A 16,121-nucleotide genomic window follows, 5' to 3' on the forward strand; every position below is an offset into this window, starting at 1 on the left:
CTTCATGGACAGGTGCTATATTGGAGGGGGGTGTAGCTGTTAAGAGTAGTGGACTCTAATATGGAGAATGGGGTTGATTCCCCACTCCTCCACATGAGCAGTGAGTGGATTCTAATCTGGTGAACCAGGTTGGTTTCTCCACTCCTACCCATGAACCAGCTGGGTGACCTTGGGCTAGTCACAGTTCTCTCAGAACTCTCTCAGCCTTAACTACCTCACAAGGTGTCTGTTCTGGGGAGAGGAAGGGAAGGTGATTATAAATCGGTTTGATTCTCCTTAAAAGGTAGAGAAAGTCAGCATATAAAAACCAACTCTTCTTCTTCTTCTTCGGCAATTTGAGTGGGATTCCATGAGAAAGCTGGCTAGATCTAATCCCATGCATTGTGCTTCTGACATTTGAAATTTTGTGTTGACGTAATCCAGTATGTATTATATAATTTGACATCCCCAAAAAAGTTATGATAAATCAAAATGATCTACAGAAAACTTAGTAATCATGGGACAAGCAGACTGATTTAAGAAGTGGTTAAAGTATATGAATAAGAGGTAGGAAATAGATAGACTGTTCATTCAAAGAAGGGTTCTTAGCAGTAGGTGCTCCAAGAATCTCAACTGGCATTGAAATTGTCTAAATTGTTCTTTAATGATTGGACACTAACTGTCAGCCAAGGGAAGACGGTTGCTGAGTAAGATGTAGTTGGTCAGCCCAAGTCCTTACCTACGCAAGGAGCTCTGGCCAGCCAGCTACCAAGTGTCAACTAAAAGAAGATCATCCTCAATCAGGGCTAAGATCCAACTGCTTAACCAACCTGCCATCAAGATATTGAAGGTGCAATTTAACACTGAATTCTTATTTAAAGGGATTTCTGTTAGTCACCTTGAGAAGATTTGTGACCATGTGAGTTAGACAGGTTTGTACAGTGTGCCAAATTAGCCAGGATGATGAAAATCCAAGCAGAGAGCAAATGTTTGCAAAAGTATCTTTCCAAAATTAGTGAAGGGGCATCAATGTGACCAAGGATATTCAGCATAAATGCATGTAAACTGATTCATACATTGATTGTTTGTGAAGAACAATTCTCACCAGGTTCATTCAGAAGTACGTCCTATTATATTCAATGAGATATAGTTAGGGCTGTTGATTCGGTTCGGCCCAAACTGAAAAACAGCTGAATTTCCCCTGATTCAGTGGTTTTTAGTTTGGGACGAACCGAACTCAAAAATGGAGGGCAACCGGGGGAGCCGAATTCAGCGAGTTCGGGAGTTAACGAATAAATCCAGCCAATTCGGGGCGTCAGTAAGCAGCATAACCGTCAGTAAGCAGCATTCTCCTTCCCCGGCCAATCGGTGGCCAAGCTGGTCTTCTTCTGGCCAATCAGTCAGGATTGAGTACTGGAGGAATCAGCTGATGTGCGGCCCGGCCGGGGAGAGAGAGAGAGAGAGAGAGAGAGAGAGGGAAATCCTTGTGTGTGTGTGGGGGGGGTGCTTGTGCACATTCGCTCCTTTCTGTGGCTGCAGGGGGCATATTTTTGGGGGTAAAGACCCCAAACTTTCAGCAGAGATTCAGACAAGCCTTCTTAAGAGACCACCCAAGTTTTGTAAACATTGGGTCAGGGGATCCCGAGATATGGGCTCCCCCCTTTTTTCTTTCCATGGCTGCAGAGGGCGCATTTTTGGGGGTACAGACCCCAAACTTTCAGTGGAGCTTCAGATGAGCCTTCTTAAGATACCCCCCAGGTTTTGTAAACATTGGGTCAGGGGGTCTCGAGATATGGGCTCCACCCCTTTTCCTTCCCCCCTTTTCCATTTATGTGGCTGCAGGGGGTGCTTTTTTGGGGATTCAGCCCCCAAACTTTCAGCATAGCTTCAGACAATCCTTCTTAAGATACCACCCAAGTTTTGTAAAGATGGGTTCAGTGGGGGCAGAAATATCGGCTCCCCCCTTTTCTCTTTCCGTGGCTGCAGGGGGCACATTTTTTGGGGTGCAGATCCTAAACTTTGAGCGGAGCTTCAGACAAGCCTTCTTAAGAGACCACCCAAGTTTTGTAAACACTGGGTCAGGGGGTCTCCCCTTTCCCCTTTCCCCTATTGGGATGAATGGATCAGCTGATCCTGTATGCATCTCTGACTCCAGAGCAAAACGTCCCATGCCTAATTGGAATCGTCTTGGATTACAAGTCCTCCCCAGCCCCTCCTGATGAAACAGAAGACAGCCACAGTAAGACCCCTTTGGGGGCTTTAATCTATAATTTTTCTCCTGTGTGTGTGTGGGGAGGGGGGAAGCAGAGTCTGTGTGTGTGTGGGGAGGGAGCAGTTTCTGTGGGTGGGTGGGGGAAGCCAAAGGGGGCTTTTGCTGGTTCTGCCTGGGGGTGTGTTCCCCGTCAAGTCTCTCTCTCTCCCTGGTTTGAGGGGGGTTTCAGTTGTGTGTCTTCAGGTTTTCCCTCATTCATAAGAGCGGTTAGGTCTATTTGGATGCTTGCTCAAAACTGGTTTTCAAATGGTGACTTAAAGAATGCATTTGGAATCCCATGCAAAAGGGGAAATTCTACCCCTCCTGCTCATTATGCATAGCTAGCTGCCTCTGTCTCTTTCCATGGTTTGCAAACTCCCAGGTGTCAGGTGTTGCTTTGCACAGTTGCAAAGGTGTTGCTTACAAGGTTGTGTTGCTCTGCAGTCCGTGTTGCAATGCTTTGCAAACTTCTCAGCTGTTTGTCGGGGCTGGGAGCTTTGTGCGTGGGCAGCAAGCTCTGCTCAGACATGCACATTAAGGGTGGGGGGACCCCTTTCGGGGCCCATATCACAGCCCCCCCCTGACCCAATCTTTACAAAACTTGGGGGGTCTTTCAAGAAACGTCCTTTGAAGCTCCGCTGAAAGTCTACCCCCAAAAATGCCCCCCCAGAGCCACGGAAAGGCGCGATTGTGTTTTTAATGGCTTTATTCGGCCAAATTTTTTTCCAGAACTTTGAATTCCCGCCAAATTGTACGGACCTGAAGCGGGGGAGTTCGGACTTCGGCATATCCCGAATCTAAACAAGCTGAATTCAGCCGAATCCGAACTATACCAATTTTTTTTTTAATTCAACAGCCCTAGATATAGTCCATTGGTGGGTTTCTGAGAAGTATCTGGCTAGCCTGTATGGAAAGGTACTGGACTGGATGGAATCTTGGTGAAGGATCACCTAGAACTCTTTGGTTAAGGAAAGGGCAGATTCTAGTAAGTGAAGTATGGATATGGGAAGATGTGCCTAAGGTGCTGCTCTTCATATTCAATGCATTGCTCATTTTTGCCTGCACATATTCTATATGTGTGCAAATTAAATGCATGCAGCTCTCCTTGAGCAATATGTGATCATTCCTGATCAAGCCTATAAAACGTATATGCCCACAAATTATACACGTTTAGGTACGTGTTTGGATCTGTGCACCCTAGAGGAGATCAGTCTTTGATGGCTGGGATAAGGACAAGCAGATACAATGTAGTAAATATTAATATTAAGTAAATATATTAAGTCAATACCTTGGTGGAGTGTGGTTCTCGGAATAAGAAATTCTGATCAATTAGTAGTACTTTGTCCCACAGGTTACAAGAATCAAGGTACTGAGGACAAAATGCCTAACCTTACCACCACATCCATATTTCTGCTCCTGGAATTTACAGAGCGCCGTGACCTACAGATTTTACACTTCTTTGCATTCCTAGGATTGTACTTGATAGCTGTGACCAACAATCTTCTCATCTCCATTTTAGTAATTATTGATCATCGCCTACACACCCCCATGTACTTTTTCTTAATGAACTTAGGTATTCTGGATATTGGTTCGATTTCCGTTATGGTACCCAAAGCAATGGCTAACTCCCTCCTGAACAGCAGGTCAATCTCTTATTCTGGATGTGTGGCTCAGGTTTTCTTTTTCTTTGCCTTTGCAACCTCAGACCTTGCCCTGCTCACGATAATGGCACACGATCGATACGTTGCTATCTGCAATCCATTACAATATGAGTTAATTATGCACAAAGAAGCCTGCATTCAGATGGTGGCCAGCGCATGGATCAGTGGTATTCTTAATGCTACTTTACACACTGGGGGTACTTTTGCTGTCACCTTCTGCTCCAATGTGGTCAACCAATTCTTCTGTGAAGTCCCACAACTGCTAAAGCTTGCCTGCTCGGACTTGTACCTGGTTGAAGTTGGCCTTCTTGTGCTTAACTGCAGCATTGTGCTAGGATGCTTTATCTTCATCATTGTAACTTATATGAATATTTTTGCTACAGTGCTCAGAATCCCTTCTGTGCAAGGTCAGAAGAAAGCCCTCTCCACTTGCCTTCCCCACCTCACTGTGGTATCTCTCCTCGTATTCAGTGGCATCTTTGCCTATGCAAGGCCTCCCACTAATACTTCTTCTCTTCTAGATGTAGTTTGTGCTGTGATATATACTATAATCTCCCCATTGCTCAATCCAGTCATCTATAGCATGAGAAACAAAGAGATCAAGGCTGCATTACTGAAGTTGTTGCGTTTGGGGCCTTTGTCTAAACTCATCTCCAACAGAATTCTTCTATGAGAATAGATTTGTATATTTTTCTGGAAGTGCATGGTTATCCTTGACATTATTTTTAATCTTGAGTGGTAAAGAAGATATCAAGGGCCCTTTACCTTTCCCCCATCGTGAAAGGGACTTGTGCAGGATATAATGCCATAGAATTTGTCCTCCAAATCAGCCTATTTTCTCCAGGGGAACTGATCTTGATCATCTGGAGATCAATTGTAATCGCGGGAGTTCTCCAGGTGCCACCTAGAGCTAGTGTATTAAGCGTACTAAAGCATTGTTTCTAAAAAAAATGTACTGTAATAATAAAGAAAAAGTTTGAAATATTGCGAGACTTATCAAAATGTGACACAGAGACATGAAGTGAGCACATGCTGTTGGAAAAATGGAGCTGATAGACTTGCTCAAAAAAGTAGTATCTGCAATGCGCAGTAAAGCAAAGCACAATAAAATGAGGTATGCCTGTAAATGGTATATGAATTTCATATCAATCATATAAATTCCATAAAAGAAACAAAAGAATAATTAAAAACAACAAAGGAAATGAGGGAGACCAAAAGAAATGACATGGATGATATATTAATAAAAACAAACAAACAGCCAACATATATGAAGTAGTGGTTTGAGTGTCATACTAGGAATTGGGTAATCCAGGTTTGAATCCCTGCTCTGCCACAGAAGCTTGCTAGGTGGCCTTGGGCTGGTCACTCTCTCTCAACCTAACCTACTTCATGAGGTTGGTGCAAGAATAAAATGGAGGAGAGAAGAACAACGTAAGCTGCTTTGGGTCCCCATTGAGACGGAAGGTTCAGAAGGTCCAAGGTTCAATCCCCGGCATCTCCAGTTCAAGGGACCAAGCAAGTAGGTGATGTGAAAGACCCCTGCCTGGAGAGCCACTGCCGGTCTGAGTAGACAATACTGACTTTGTTGTACCAAGGGTCTGATTCAGTATAAGGCAGCTTAATGTGTTCATGTGTTCAAGATGGAATATAAGTGAAATACTCATTCATTCATTCATTAACCTTTAATAGGCATAGTTCAAAAGACATCTCATACAGATTCTCACGATCAAAATCAAATCACACCAACCCAAGATAAACAGCCAGGGCCCCTGTCAGGCTCAGAAATATACAAAATATATAAAATACAAATAAATATAGAATATATAAAATATACCACATTATAGAAATTAAACAAAGGTTAAAATGATCTGCCTATCCAGCTGGACAGTAATACAATAAACAATACAATAAACAATAATAAAGTAACCATTACATGTTGTTGTTTTAAATTCAGCAGGGCACAACTGAGGTAGGGACTAAAGCAAGTACTGCAATAAACAATAATAAAGTAACCATTACATGTTTTTTTTTGTTTTTTTTAAATTCAGCAGGGCACAAGGCAACAGTATTACTGACAAGTGTAAAGTCCCACTTCCATATTGCCACATCGTGCAATAATGAAATCAAATGCAAAATGCTGGAATAAACCACCTATGAATGGTACATGAATGCCTTGAAGGTCAGGAAAAACTTGGTGTTAGTTAATCTCAGCTTTTTCACAGTGTTGTATTAGAGATAGGAATTGTAAGCCACTTACAGAGCACTCCTGAGCTCTTTTTCCGAAAGAGCTCATGAGGCAAAAAAGGGGCTGCGCCACACAATGTGGCCCGGAGGCCGGCGGGGAGCCCCGGATGCTGTCCTCCCCGTGCTGCTCCGGCAGCGGGGCCCAGGGATGCCAGCACAGCTTTGCACCGGCATCCGGATGGTGCACTTCCGTCCCTGGGAGGGTGTTCCCGAGGTGTTCCGGTGCCGGGCTGGGGGAGGAGCTGCCTTGAGGCGGCCTCCAAAGCCCTTTCGGGCCAAGAACACCCCTTTTTTATTGTGGTGAGATACGATTGCATGGCTTTTTCCTGCCGCGAGGAGGTTTTGGCCCCAGTGGGAGGCCCCACGCTGCCTCCTATAACTGGCGCAGCCATTCCGCACAGGAAAGCGGTGTTAATACTGTGAGCGGTGTTACATAAATTGTAATAACAATTAGAAAAGCCAAATGGAAAAGGAAGAAACAGTCTGTCTTAACGGGTCCGTCCACACAGTGTTGGACATTGTACTATATTTGCACTATAGCACAATTCACATCTGAATTGCCTTGTCCACAAAGGATTGCCTTGTCCATATAGTGCGGGAGAAATAAACTTTCCTCTTGAAAGTCTCAGAGTATTTCATGCATTCAAACTCAGCCAGCATGCACTAATTATCTGTTGAAATTTGTGACATAAATAGAAACACAAATGCAGCAGAGGGAAAAGAATTTCCACAGACTTTTTTTTTCTGGTTAGGGATGCCAGACTCTTGGGAGCATCTTGCCATGACCGAAAAGACTTCAAATTAATCTCCTTCCCATGCTCAGAGCCTTTTTCATCCTGGTGTAGGGAGGAATCAGCTGCGTACATTATGCCAAGCTCCATAAGAAGATCCAATGGCTTAGATGAACTGAGGTAGGGACTAAAGCATCTCATGGAGAAATTAAATCTGACATAGGCCATGACCCAAAAGGGTTTACTCTGTCTACCATCAGAAGGCTGGAGAAAGGCTTTAGACTTGGTTAAGTGGCATGATATCATACCAACTTCTGTTCTTTTATGGAGGAAAATTGATTCATCAGCATCTCCACTTATTTTATGAAGTGATACAATACAACTTCTTTTAGCAACCTAAGCCTTGCTGAAACAATGTAATCATTTAGCATAGTTTAATTTATTCCATGTCTATTAGATGCTCTGGTCCATTATGAAAATCTTTTGGGTAACAGTCTCATACATGACCATCTCTGGGAACAAAAGGGTAGCCTCTAAGGCAGGGAGTAGGTAGAAACTGACAATCAGTTGGATCCAGCCACTTACTCTCTAAATCTTGTCCAGTTCCTGTCATTATTACACCCCAGTTCCAAATGCCTTCTGTCCACACAGGTGCAAAATCTTCAGTATAACCTTTTTGGTGGCTGAAGGGGAATCCCTGCTCCCTTTGCCACCAGCAGAAAAATCTGGCTGGATCCAACCCAATTCCTTTTATACTTTCAGAGGAGCTATTTCAAGTAACTATCTAACTATATATTTTGCCACTTAGGTGTACATGACATAAGATAAAAATAGATCGTATTCATTTGCAGCATGATCTAGAAGTAGGGTTGTACTCTTATATTGGCACTGTTGTCCTCTGCCTTCCTGACTAAAGCCTGGTCAAATCTTATTGAGAGCAACCCATCTTCTTCACAAACATTCCTGATGTATTCATTTGCATCACCTTCATGAGCACTGGGAATTAGGTGCTTAGAGGGACACTGAATCATGAGATGCCCACGTACACTCTGAAGGGATACAGTTAGGGTTTCCTTGTTTGGGGGTCATGTCTGGAGACTCAGGTCCGCAAGCTCCATCTCTCTGCCTCTGAGCAAACTGTTTCAGTTTTCTAGACTTCAGCAAGCACACCACTATCTATAGCGCAGCTGACAGCTTCTTCTTTGAAACCATCTTCACATTTTTGCCAGACAGATGGAGCAGAAGGTTCTTCAGTAAAATTTAAGAGTAAAGAAACTAGGAATCAGAATTACAGAAACAGGGCACAGGACAGCAAGGTACCTCTTCCTCACCTGCCAAATGCTTTTCTTGTTTCAGCTACTTGGCTGATGAAAGGTTTTGTGTTGGAGATGGCCCAGTAGAAGCCCCCTAAGCCAACCTGTGCAGAGTGACAGAGGGAGTTGTCTTGACTTGCAACATCAGGTATTACAGTATAAGAGGAAGGTAAGAGGGTCCAGACAAATGTTTGTGAGAGAGAATGTGTAAGAGAGAATGGAGGGGAGAAGGGTGGTAGTGCAGGAACTGCATGTTTGAAACAGAAAGGAAATGCATGTACAGGCTTGACTGTGTGAACAAGAAGTTAAACAGACAGAAAGACAAAGAGATAAGATTTTCTGCAAAAATGTCAAATAAAGGAAGTCAGGGAAGAGGTGGGATTCTATTTGTACAAGTAAGCAAGAAGGAACCCCCATGAAATTCAAAGGTACTTCTGAACACTTTAAAACCACCACCATCAATTTATATATAAATATAGTATATATTCTAAAAGCAATGAAGGCCAAACCTTTGGAGCTATGAATGGGCAAGACAGATCTGGTAACCTTTAGGTGATTTGATACCACTTGACTTGCTTGAATCAACTAGGCCTAGCTGCTTTCTGCTGTTCAACAGCAGCCACCCTATGAAAGCCAGTGTGGCATAACAGTTAGAGCTTCAAACCAGGGTCTGAGAGACCCAGATTCAAATCCTCATCTTGCTGTGGTAGCTCAGTGGGTGATTTTGTCAAGTCACATACATTCAGCCTAACCTACCTCACATGGGTGTTGTGTGGCTAAAAAGGAGAGGAGACTACATAAGCTGCTTTGGTCCCCATTGAGGAGAAAGACTAGTTTTCCAAGGTAGAAGCACCAGGGGGGAGGGAGGAGACAGAACGTTTAAGGCAGAGGAGCAGATAAAGGTAGGTTGGCTGTTGGGTGGGAAGGAGATAGAGTTGCCAACTCAAAGTTGGGAAATTCCTGGAGATGTGAAGGGTTGAGCAAGAGCAGGGTGAAGTTTGAGGAAGGGAAGGACCTAAGAAAAGTATAATACCATGTCCTCCACCCTCCAAAGTAGCCATTTCCTCCAGGAGAACTAGCATTGCCACCACAAGGTGAGGGCTGGAGATCACCTGGAATAACAACAGATGTCCAGATGACAGAGATCAGTTCCCCTGGAGAAAATGGCTGCTTTGGTGGGTGGAGTCTATGGCATTATACTCTGTGGGGGTTGCTTCTCTCCCCAAACCTCACCCTTCCAAAGCTCCACCCCCAAATATCCAGGAATTTCCCAACCTGGAGCTTCAAACCCTGAGGGACTGATCTCTGCTTTCCTCCTGGCTGATCAGCGCCCCTGTATTACAGAGGAGGTAGCAAAGTTTCTTTTAGCCGCTATGAAGATTCGAGGACCAAGTGTAAACCTATTTGATTGTTGTCATGATTGATTGATTTCATTTACATATGAACTGTATTTGTTCCACAGGTAGAATGAAGATGGACCCAGAGGGGGGGAAATCCAACCTGACCTCCCCAACTGAATTTCTGCTTCTGCAGTTCTCAGATATTCGAGAATTGCAGATCTTGCATTTCTTTGGGTTCCTTGCATTGTACTTGGTAGCAGTGATGGCCAATCTTCTCATCATTGTGGCAGTAACACTTGATTATCACCTGCACACCCCCATGTACTTTTTCTTAATGAACTTGGCTGTTCTGGACATCGGCTCAATTTCCATCTTGGTACCCAAAGCTATGGCCAATTCCCTCATGGGTAGCAGGACAATTTCTTATTCTGGATGCATAACTCAAGTTTTCCTTCTGGTGTTCTTTTTAGAGTCTGATTTTGCCCTCCTAACAGTGATGGCACACGATCGGTATGTCTCTATCTGCAATCCATTACATTACCAGACAATTATGCACAGAGGAGCATGCATTCAGTTGGCAGCCAGTGCATGGATCAGCGGTGTCTTTCATGCATCATTAAACACTGGAAGCACTTTTGCAATCACTTTCTGCTCCAATGTGGTCAATCAGTTCTTTTGCGAAATCCCACAATTACTAAAACTCTCCTGCTCTGACCTGTATTTAGTGCAAATTGGGGTTATGGTGCTTACCTGTGGCTTAGTGCTGGGATGCTTTATCTTCATCATTCTAACTTACACAAAGATTTTTGCAACAGTGCTCAGAATCCCATCTGTGCAGGGTCAGAAAAAAGCCCTCTCCACTTGCATTCCTCACCTCACTGTGGTTTTTCTGCTGGTATTCAGTGGAATATTTGCATATGGAAGGTCTATAGCTGATAGTTCATCACATCTAGATATAGTTTTTGCAGTTTTTTATGCTATACTCCCTCCATTCCTCAATCCATTTATCTATACCATGAGAAACAAAGAGATCAAGACTGCCTTATGGAAGCTGTTCACCGTGGTACACTTTTCCAAAAGCATCTCCTGCAGAATTGTTGTATGAGAATGGATTTGTATACTTTCCTGCAGGTGGGAGCCAGCGTGGTGTAGTGGTTAAAAGCAGTGTTTTGGAGCACTGGACTCTGGAGAACCGGGTTTGATTCCCCACTCATCCACATGGGTGGTGGATTGTAATCTGGTGAACCGGTTTGGTTTCCTCGCTTCTACACATAAAGCCTGCTCGGTGACCTTGGGCTAGTCACAGTTCTCTTAGAGGTCTCTCAGCCCCACCTACCTCACAGAGTGTCTGTTGTGGGGAGGGGGAGGTGATTGTAAGCCAGTTTGATTCTTCCTTAAGTGGTAGAGAAAGCCTGCATATAAAAACCAACTCTTCTTCTTCTTCTTGAATGATTGGGTGGCCGGTAGAAAAGCTGGATGGGTCCCACTCACTAATTATGCAACTTAGGTCACAAAAGCCCACCACATTAAAAAATATTTATTCTTCAGAGGGGTGCAATTTGCATTTACTGGCTTAAGATGGCTTTCAGAGTTCATGGCAAAAATTCGTTGAGGATAGATTTCAGAGACTGGATTTGGCCCTTGACGTTTTAAAGCAAATGGAATATCCCACTGCATGTAAACTAGTTTATGTTTTTTTAATGATACTTCCTTTTAACTGTATTCCTCAGATTTTATATTTCTGTATGTTTGGTTATTTCCGTATTATTGAATTTTATGAATTTGTTTTGCTCATGACCTGTTAGTCCATGAGCATAAAGAACAGAAATAAAGGAAAGGAAAGGTCAACAATATTTGTGTTCATTTCCATCACAGCAAATGTAATTCAGTCATCCAATAAAAATATAAGTAGTGTTTGCTTGATTACCCAATGGTCCATCTAGTTCAACATACTGTTTCATTCAATGGTAAATCAGTTGCCCTGGAGAGCCAAACAAACAGCATAGAGTCCAATACCTTCACCAGATGCTGCCTCCTAGCCATAGTATTCAGAGGTTTGCTGCCTTTGTTTATGCAGGCTTCCATAATCTAGCACTGGCTTCCATAAACTAGCACTGGCAGTGGCTAGTAGATGGACTTCTCCTCCATGAATCTGTCTAACTTCCTTCTAACTTCCTTGAATCTGTCTAACTTCCTATACTCATGACCATCACTATGTGGCACTGAATTCCTTGCATTACTTGTTGAGTAAAGAAGTCTAAGATAATGTCTGAAATAATAACAGAGCCTGCGTTGTAATTTTTTTTTAAAAAACTGCTCTTCCTGCTTTTTTTCCAAGGAGGCGGGGCAGACTGAACATTAAGACCATGGGGAAAAGTTCTGGTGGGCATCTCCTTGCAAGGTGACATTCTCCTCACATCACCTGTGGAAGCTCCTCAGGAGGTGAGGCCAGTGTAGTGCTGTGCATGGCAGCCTTGGGCATTTGTCTGCAACTGCTGCCACCAGCCAATTTTCCTTCCATCGAAGGAATGGCAGGTGAGAGGACATTGACTTTTCCCTGGGCCATTTTGCCTCCCCAGCGTGTGCTTGCAGGGTCAGGGTGACCTTCCTGGTTCTGCCCTCCATTTTATCCTCACAACAGTTTTTTGAAGTAAGCCATTCTGGGAGAGAGTCAATGCCCAACATCATCCAGTGACCTTCATGGCTCAAATCTCGGGTCTCTTCTGACACTTTGACCACTGCAACCACTTACATGCACAGTCATGCTTTCCCCTGTGCCAACAATCACTCATTGGTAACGATGATCAGTTCAGGCTCATTAATAAACTTGAAATAAAAGTTCAGAACTCCAAAGAACTTAGTTATGCAGAACTCTTGAGAATAAAAACTCCCCAAGCTCCACAGAGGCATTAATAAAACTCTTACTGCCTCCATAGACAGAGATTAGCTCCCTACATTCTGAGTTGATTAAAAAAAGTGATATTTTATAGTTTTTGCCATTATGATCATCACAAGTGGATGCAAAATTTCATCCCAATCTGAATGAAAGCTCTGGAAGGAAAAAAAAAGTAAGTTATTAATTTATCCATAAGAAGGTTCTTTCAAGGTTCCCTCACTCATTCCTTTGTTTTCGCTCTTCCTGCCCCCCCCCATTGTACAATGTAATGGTGTAATGCATAGCCTAATGGCCAAGTGTACTAATCATGATTACTAATCATACTTACTTAAAACTTATTCTGACAAATTAATTGGGCTCTAAGTAAACAGGAGCGAAGGCCACAATCCTAAAAGAAACATTTCCTGGGTATAAGAAAGGCTGAATTAAATGGAACTTACTTTTGAGTAGACCTGCTTATGATTGGGCTGTGACTCCAGACGTTTCTGGATCTAAGTGTTAGCCTCAAACTGTAGGAAAGAGCTTAGGTCATCATCACCATCATTCCTTTATTGGCATAAATACATAATACAGAAGGGTACAAAAGGAGCTTAGGTAAATTTGCTGCCTGTAGCACATTCCCAAACCTGCTTCCTTTCTGCTGCAGGGTGATGGCTAAACTGACATTTACCAGCTTGCTGTAAGGATAACTAAAGTACGTATGTTAAACACTCTGAAAATTCAAAAGTGCTTTAAAAAACCTAATTACTATTCTTCCCTATTTTTCACTTCTTTTCCAGTTTTTATTTTTGTTCACCATTTATTCTCTCAGTCAGTAAGATCAAAAGGGCCTCAGCTGTATAAATCTGAGTGCTTCAGCTTTTCAGGGTTGAGGATCAGGTTGTGAGTATTTTTTTCCAGGTGGATTGAGAAACTAGATACAGATGGAAGTAATAGTGATTTTAAGACACCAGCAAAAGTACCTGTTCCCATTCAAATCTCTCTTCATTGTCTGATCCTCACTGAGTCAAACCCATCCAGTAAAATTATAATGAAACACATGGGGATTTACTTCCTTCGTGTTGATTTCATACCAGGTTTCTGTGTGACCCATGTTAAGATAAATATTTTTTTTAAATATGTATTAAGGAAGACCGGCTGTTTTTTCCCCCTAGGTCACGTTTTAGATCTCCACCAGTTAGCTGTAAATCCAGTCTTTTCATCCCCTCTTAACCAGCCAAAATGACTACAATAATCTTAATTAAAATAGCCTAGAAAGTAAACTAACCTGATCTTTTCAGAACTCATAAGTTAAACTGGGTCTGTCACAGTTAGTAGTTTGGATAGGAGACCACCAAGGAAGACTGGAGTTGCTATGAAGACGAAAGGCAATGGCAAACCACCTCTGCTCATCTATTGCCTTGAAAACCCCATGGTCCTGGGGTTGCCATGAGTCCATCGCGACTTGACAGTACACAATTATTTTTGTTAGAAGCTGACTAGCACTAGTCACACTTCAAGCAAGACCCTTTCATGTGCATTTGCCAATCTTTATGTCCTTTCTATAGCATGCTATGACTTGGTTCCAGCCACCTTTTTCGCACTTGGCCAAATCCCTTCTTTACTATAGCCCCTGTGATAATTGGCTTGTATACATGAAGGTCCAATAAACCCCAAACAGAACCTGTGGCTTTTTTCACTAGTAGAAAAGGAGGTTGGATCTATCCCATTCACTGTTTCTGTGTCACTAGCAGCACCTCTGAGTTCATTTAAAATGAACTTTGGTGGGGGGGGGCAAATCTGGAGACACAAAAGTGGTTGAGGGAAACATCAGAGAAAACAAGATGGGCTTTTAAAGAACTAGCAGCATTTCTCAGGAGCTATAAAATGGATTGAATGAATTGTTTAATGACTTTAAATAGTGCTGTTAGGAATGCCTATGAAATTTACCACTGCTGACTTTCTCCTCAGATTTTCAATTTTGTATTACAAGAAATACTTACGGGAGTAGGCTTCAATAGAGGAGTAGACATGTTCATGAAGGAGAGGGCTATCCATGGCTACTAGTCAAAATGGATACTAGTCATGATGCACGCCTATTCTCTCTACGATCAGAGGAGCGTGCCTAATATATTGGGTGCTGTGGAGCACAGGCAGGATAATGCTGCTGCAGTCGTCTTGCTGGTGAGCTTCCTAGAGCCACCTGGTTGGCCACTGTGTGATATTACGAGTCATAAGAACATAAGAAAAGCCATGCTGGACTTGATGGACCTTGCTTTGATCCAGCATGGCTTTTCTTATGTTCTTATGACTCGTAATATCATAATCCAAGTTCTTCTAGTGATGTTTTTAGAGAATGCATGCAATAAACTTTTTTTAAAAAAATCTTGCTGAGGAAATTATTTTTAGAGGTTTACAAGAGTATCAATAGCAATGATTTTTAGAGGGGAACACGTGGGGCTCTCTTCGAAGGACCATTTGATTTTTAAAAATTATTATGTTGTACCACTGTGCTGTTGTATTGCTGTGGAAAGGCAATGAAAATTATATATATATTTTTCTTTCATGGAAGGCAGTTGTTTCATTTTTAAGTGTATTCATAAAGCTCAAAGGGTTACACTTGTTTCTTGTGTATAATTCATGTTCCAAAAATGTCCTTTCTTTCTTGATTCAAACCTGTGAAGAACGTAAAGGAAATGCAGAATAATAAAGTAGAACTGACGAGATCCTCCGCAACAATTATACATAGATTAGCTTGTGTTGGTATTGTATAGATATCATTGTGTATTGGGAGGGGGGTTATAGCATTGAATATGCTACATGTTCAGTATTTTTTTCTCTTTACTTCAGTAATATGTATCTTTTTACTTATTTTTTTAATTTCTAAATAATAACGTATCTGTGGGGAAAAAAGTAATAAGCTGTGGGGAAAAATAAATAAGACAAAGCTATATATCCTGTATGATGTAAGTTAATCTGCACTACTTGGTTTGATTCTGATTCTCAGCCCAGGATATAACTGGAAGACACAGGTCATTTATTAAATTTAAGATTGTGATATACAGAATCTGGTAAGGAAGCTGTGAGTAGGATCCTGCTGACCCCCCCCCACACACACACACACATGTGTTTGTGTGTGTGTGTTAAGTGCCATCAAGTCACTTCTGACTCATGGCGACCCTATGAATCAATGTCCTCCAAAACATCCTATCTTTAACAACCTTGCTCAGGTCTTGCAAACTGAGGTCCGATGATTCCTTCATAGAGTCAATCCATCTCTTCTTGGGTCTTCCTCTTTTGACTTTTTTGACTTTCCCCCTTAATTTCACCCAGTTCTCCTCCTTCCTAAAGCTCCATCCTGCATGGCTTGTCCATGCAGACCCCATGATGCCCAACAAAAAGTTTGAGGGATCAAAAAGTACCCATTCCTATCTTGCACCATAAGTAACTCTGGTTGGATTCCACACTGTTTGAATAAGAGATACGCAGAAAGTAAAAGGGGATTATAGGAAACCTTTATCCAACAAGGTAGTGCTGTGATCGGAAAATCGGCACAGATGAGATCCCTTTTGCTGCTCTCTGAGAAGGTACAAATGCTTTTCAGGGTCTGCACCCCTATTGTATGGATGTGCCTTTTGGTTATGCTTATGTAGCACCAGCTATTAGTGGCATTTGGAACTACTGTTTGTACCCATAGAAAGCTGCCATGGCTGCAAATATATTTTGG

General features: G+C 42.5%; 2 protein-coding genes across 2 annotated transcripts; both read left to right on the forward strand.

The window, feature by feature from the left end:
* Positions 1–3,607: 3,607 nt before the first annotated feature.
* LOC130490623 (olfactory receptor 14A16-like) lies at positions 3,608–4,564 on the forward strand. The gene has a single exon (XM_056864438.1). The coding sequence runs from the start codon at positions 3,611–3,613 to the stop codon at positions 4,562–4,564; it is 954 nt and encodes a 317-aa protein (XP_056720416.1). The 5' UTR covers positions 3,608–3,610.
* Positions 4,565–9,676: 5,112 nt separating this feature from the next.
* Positions 9,677–10,624, forward strand: LOC130490625 (olfactory receptor 14I1-like). Its single transcript, XM_056864439.1, has one exon. The coding sequence runs from the start codon at positions 9,782–9,784 to the stop codon at positions 10,622–10,624; it is 843 nt and encodes a 280-aa protein (XP_056720417.1). The 5' UTR covers positions 9,677–9,781.
* Positions 10,625–16,121: the final 5,497 nt, after the last annotated feature.

Source organism: Euleptes europaea, chromosome 18 (genome assembly GCF_029931775.1).
Source record: "Euleptes europaea isolate rEulEur1 chromosome 18, rEulEur1.hap1, whole genome shotgun sequence".
Taxonomy (NCBI): Eukaryota; Metazoa; Chordata; class Lepidosauria; order Squamata; family Sphaerodactylidae; genus Euleptes; species Euleptes europaea.

Bases quoted from the DNA above. Each gene is read 5' to 3' on its own strand.
- LOC130490623 (XM_056864438.1), top strand. From the start codon at position 3,611: ATGCCTAACCTTACCACCACATCCATATTTCTGCTCCTGGAATTTACA.
- LOC130490625 (XM_056864439.1), top strand. From the start codon at position 9,782: ATGGCCAATCTTCTCATCATTGTGGCAGTAACACTTGATTATCACCTG.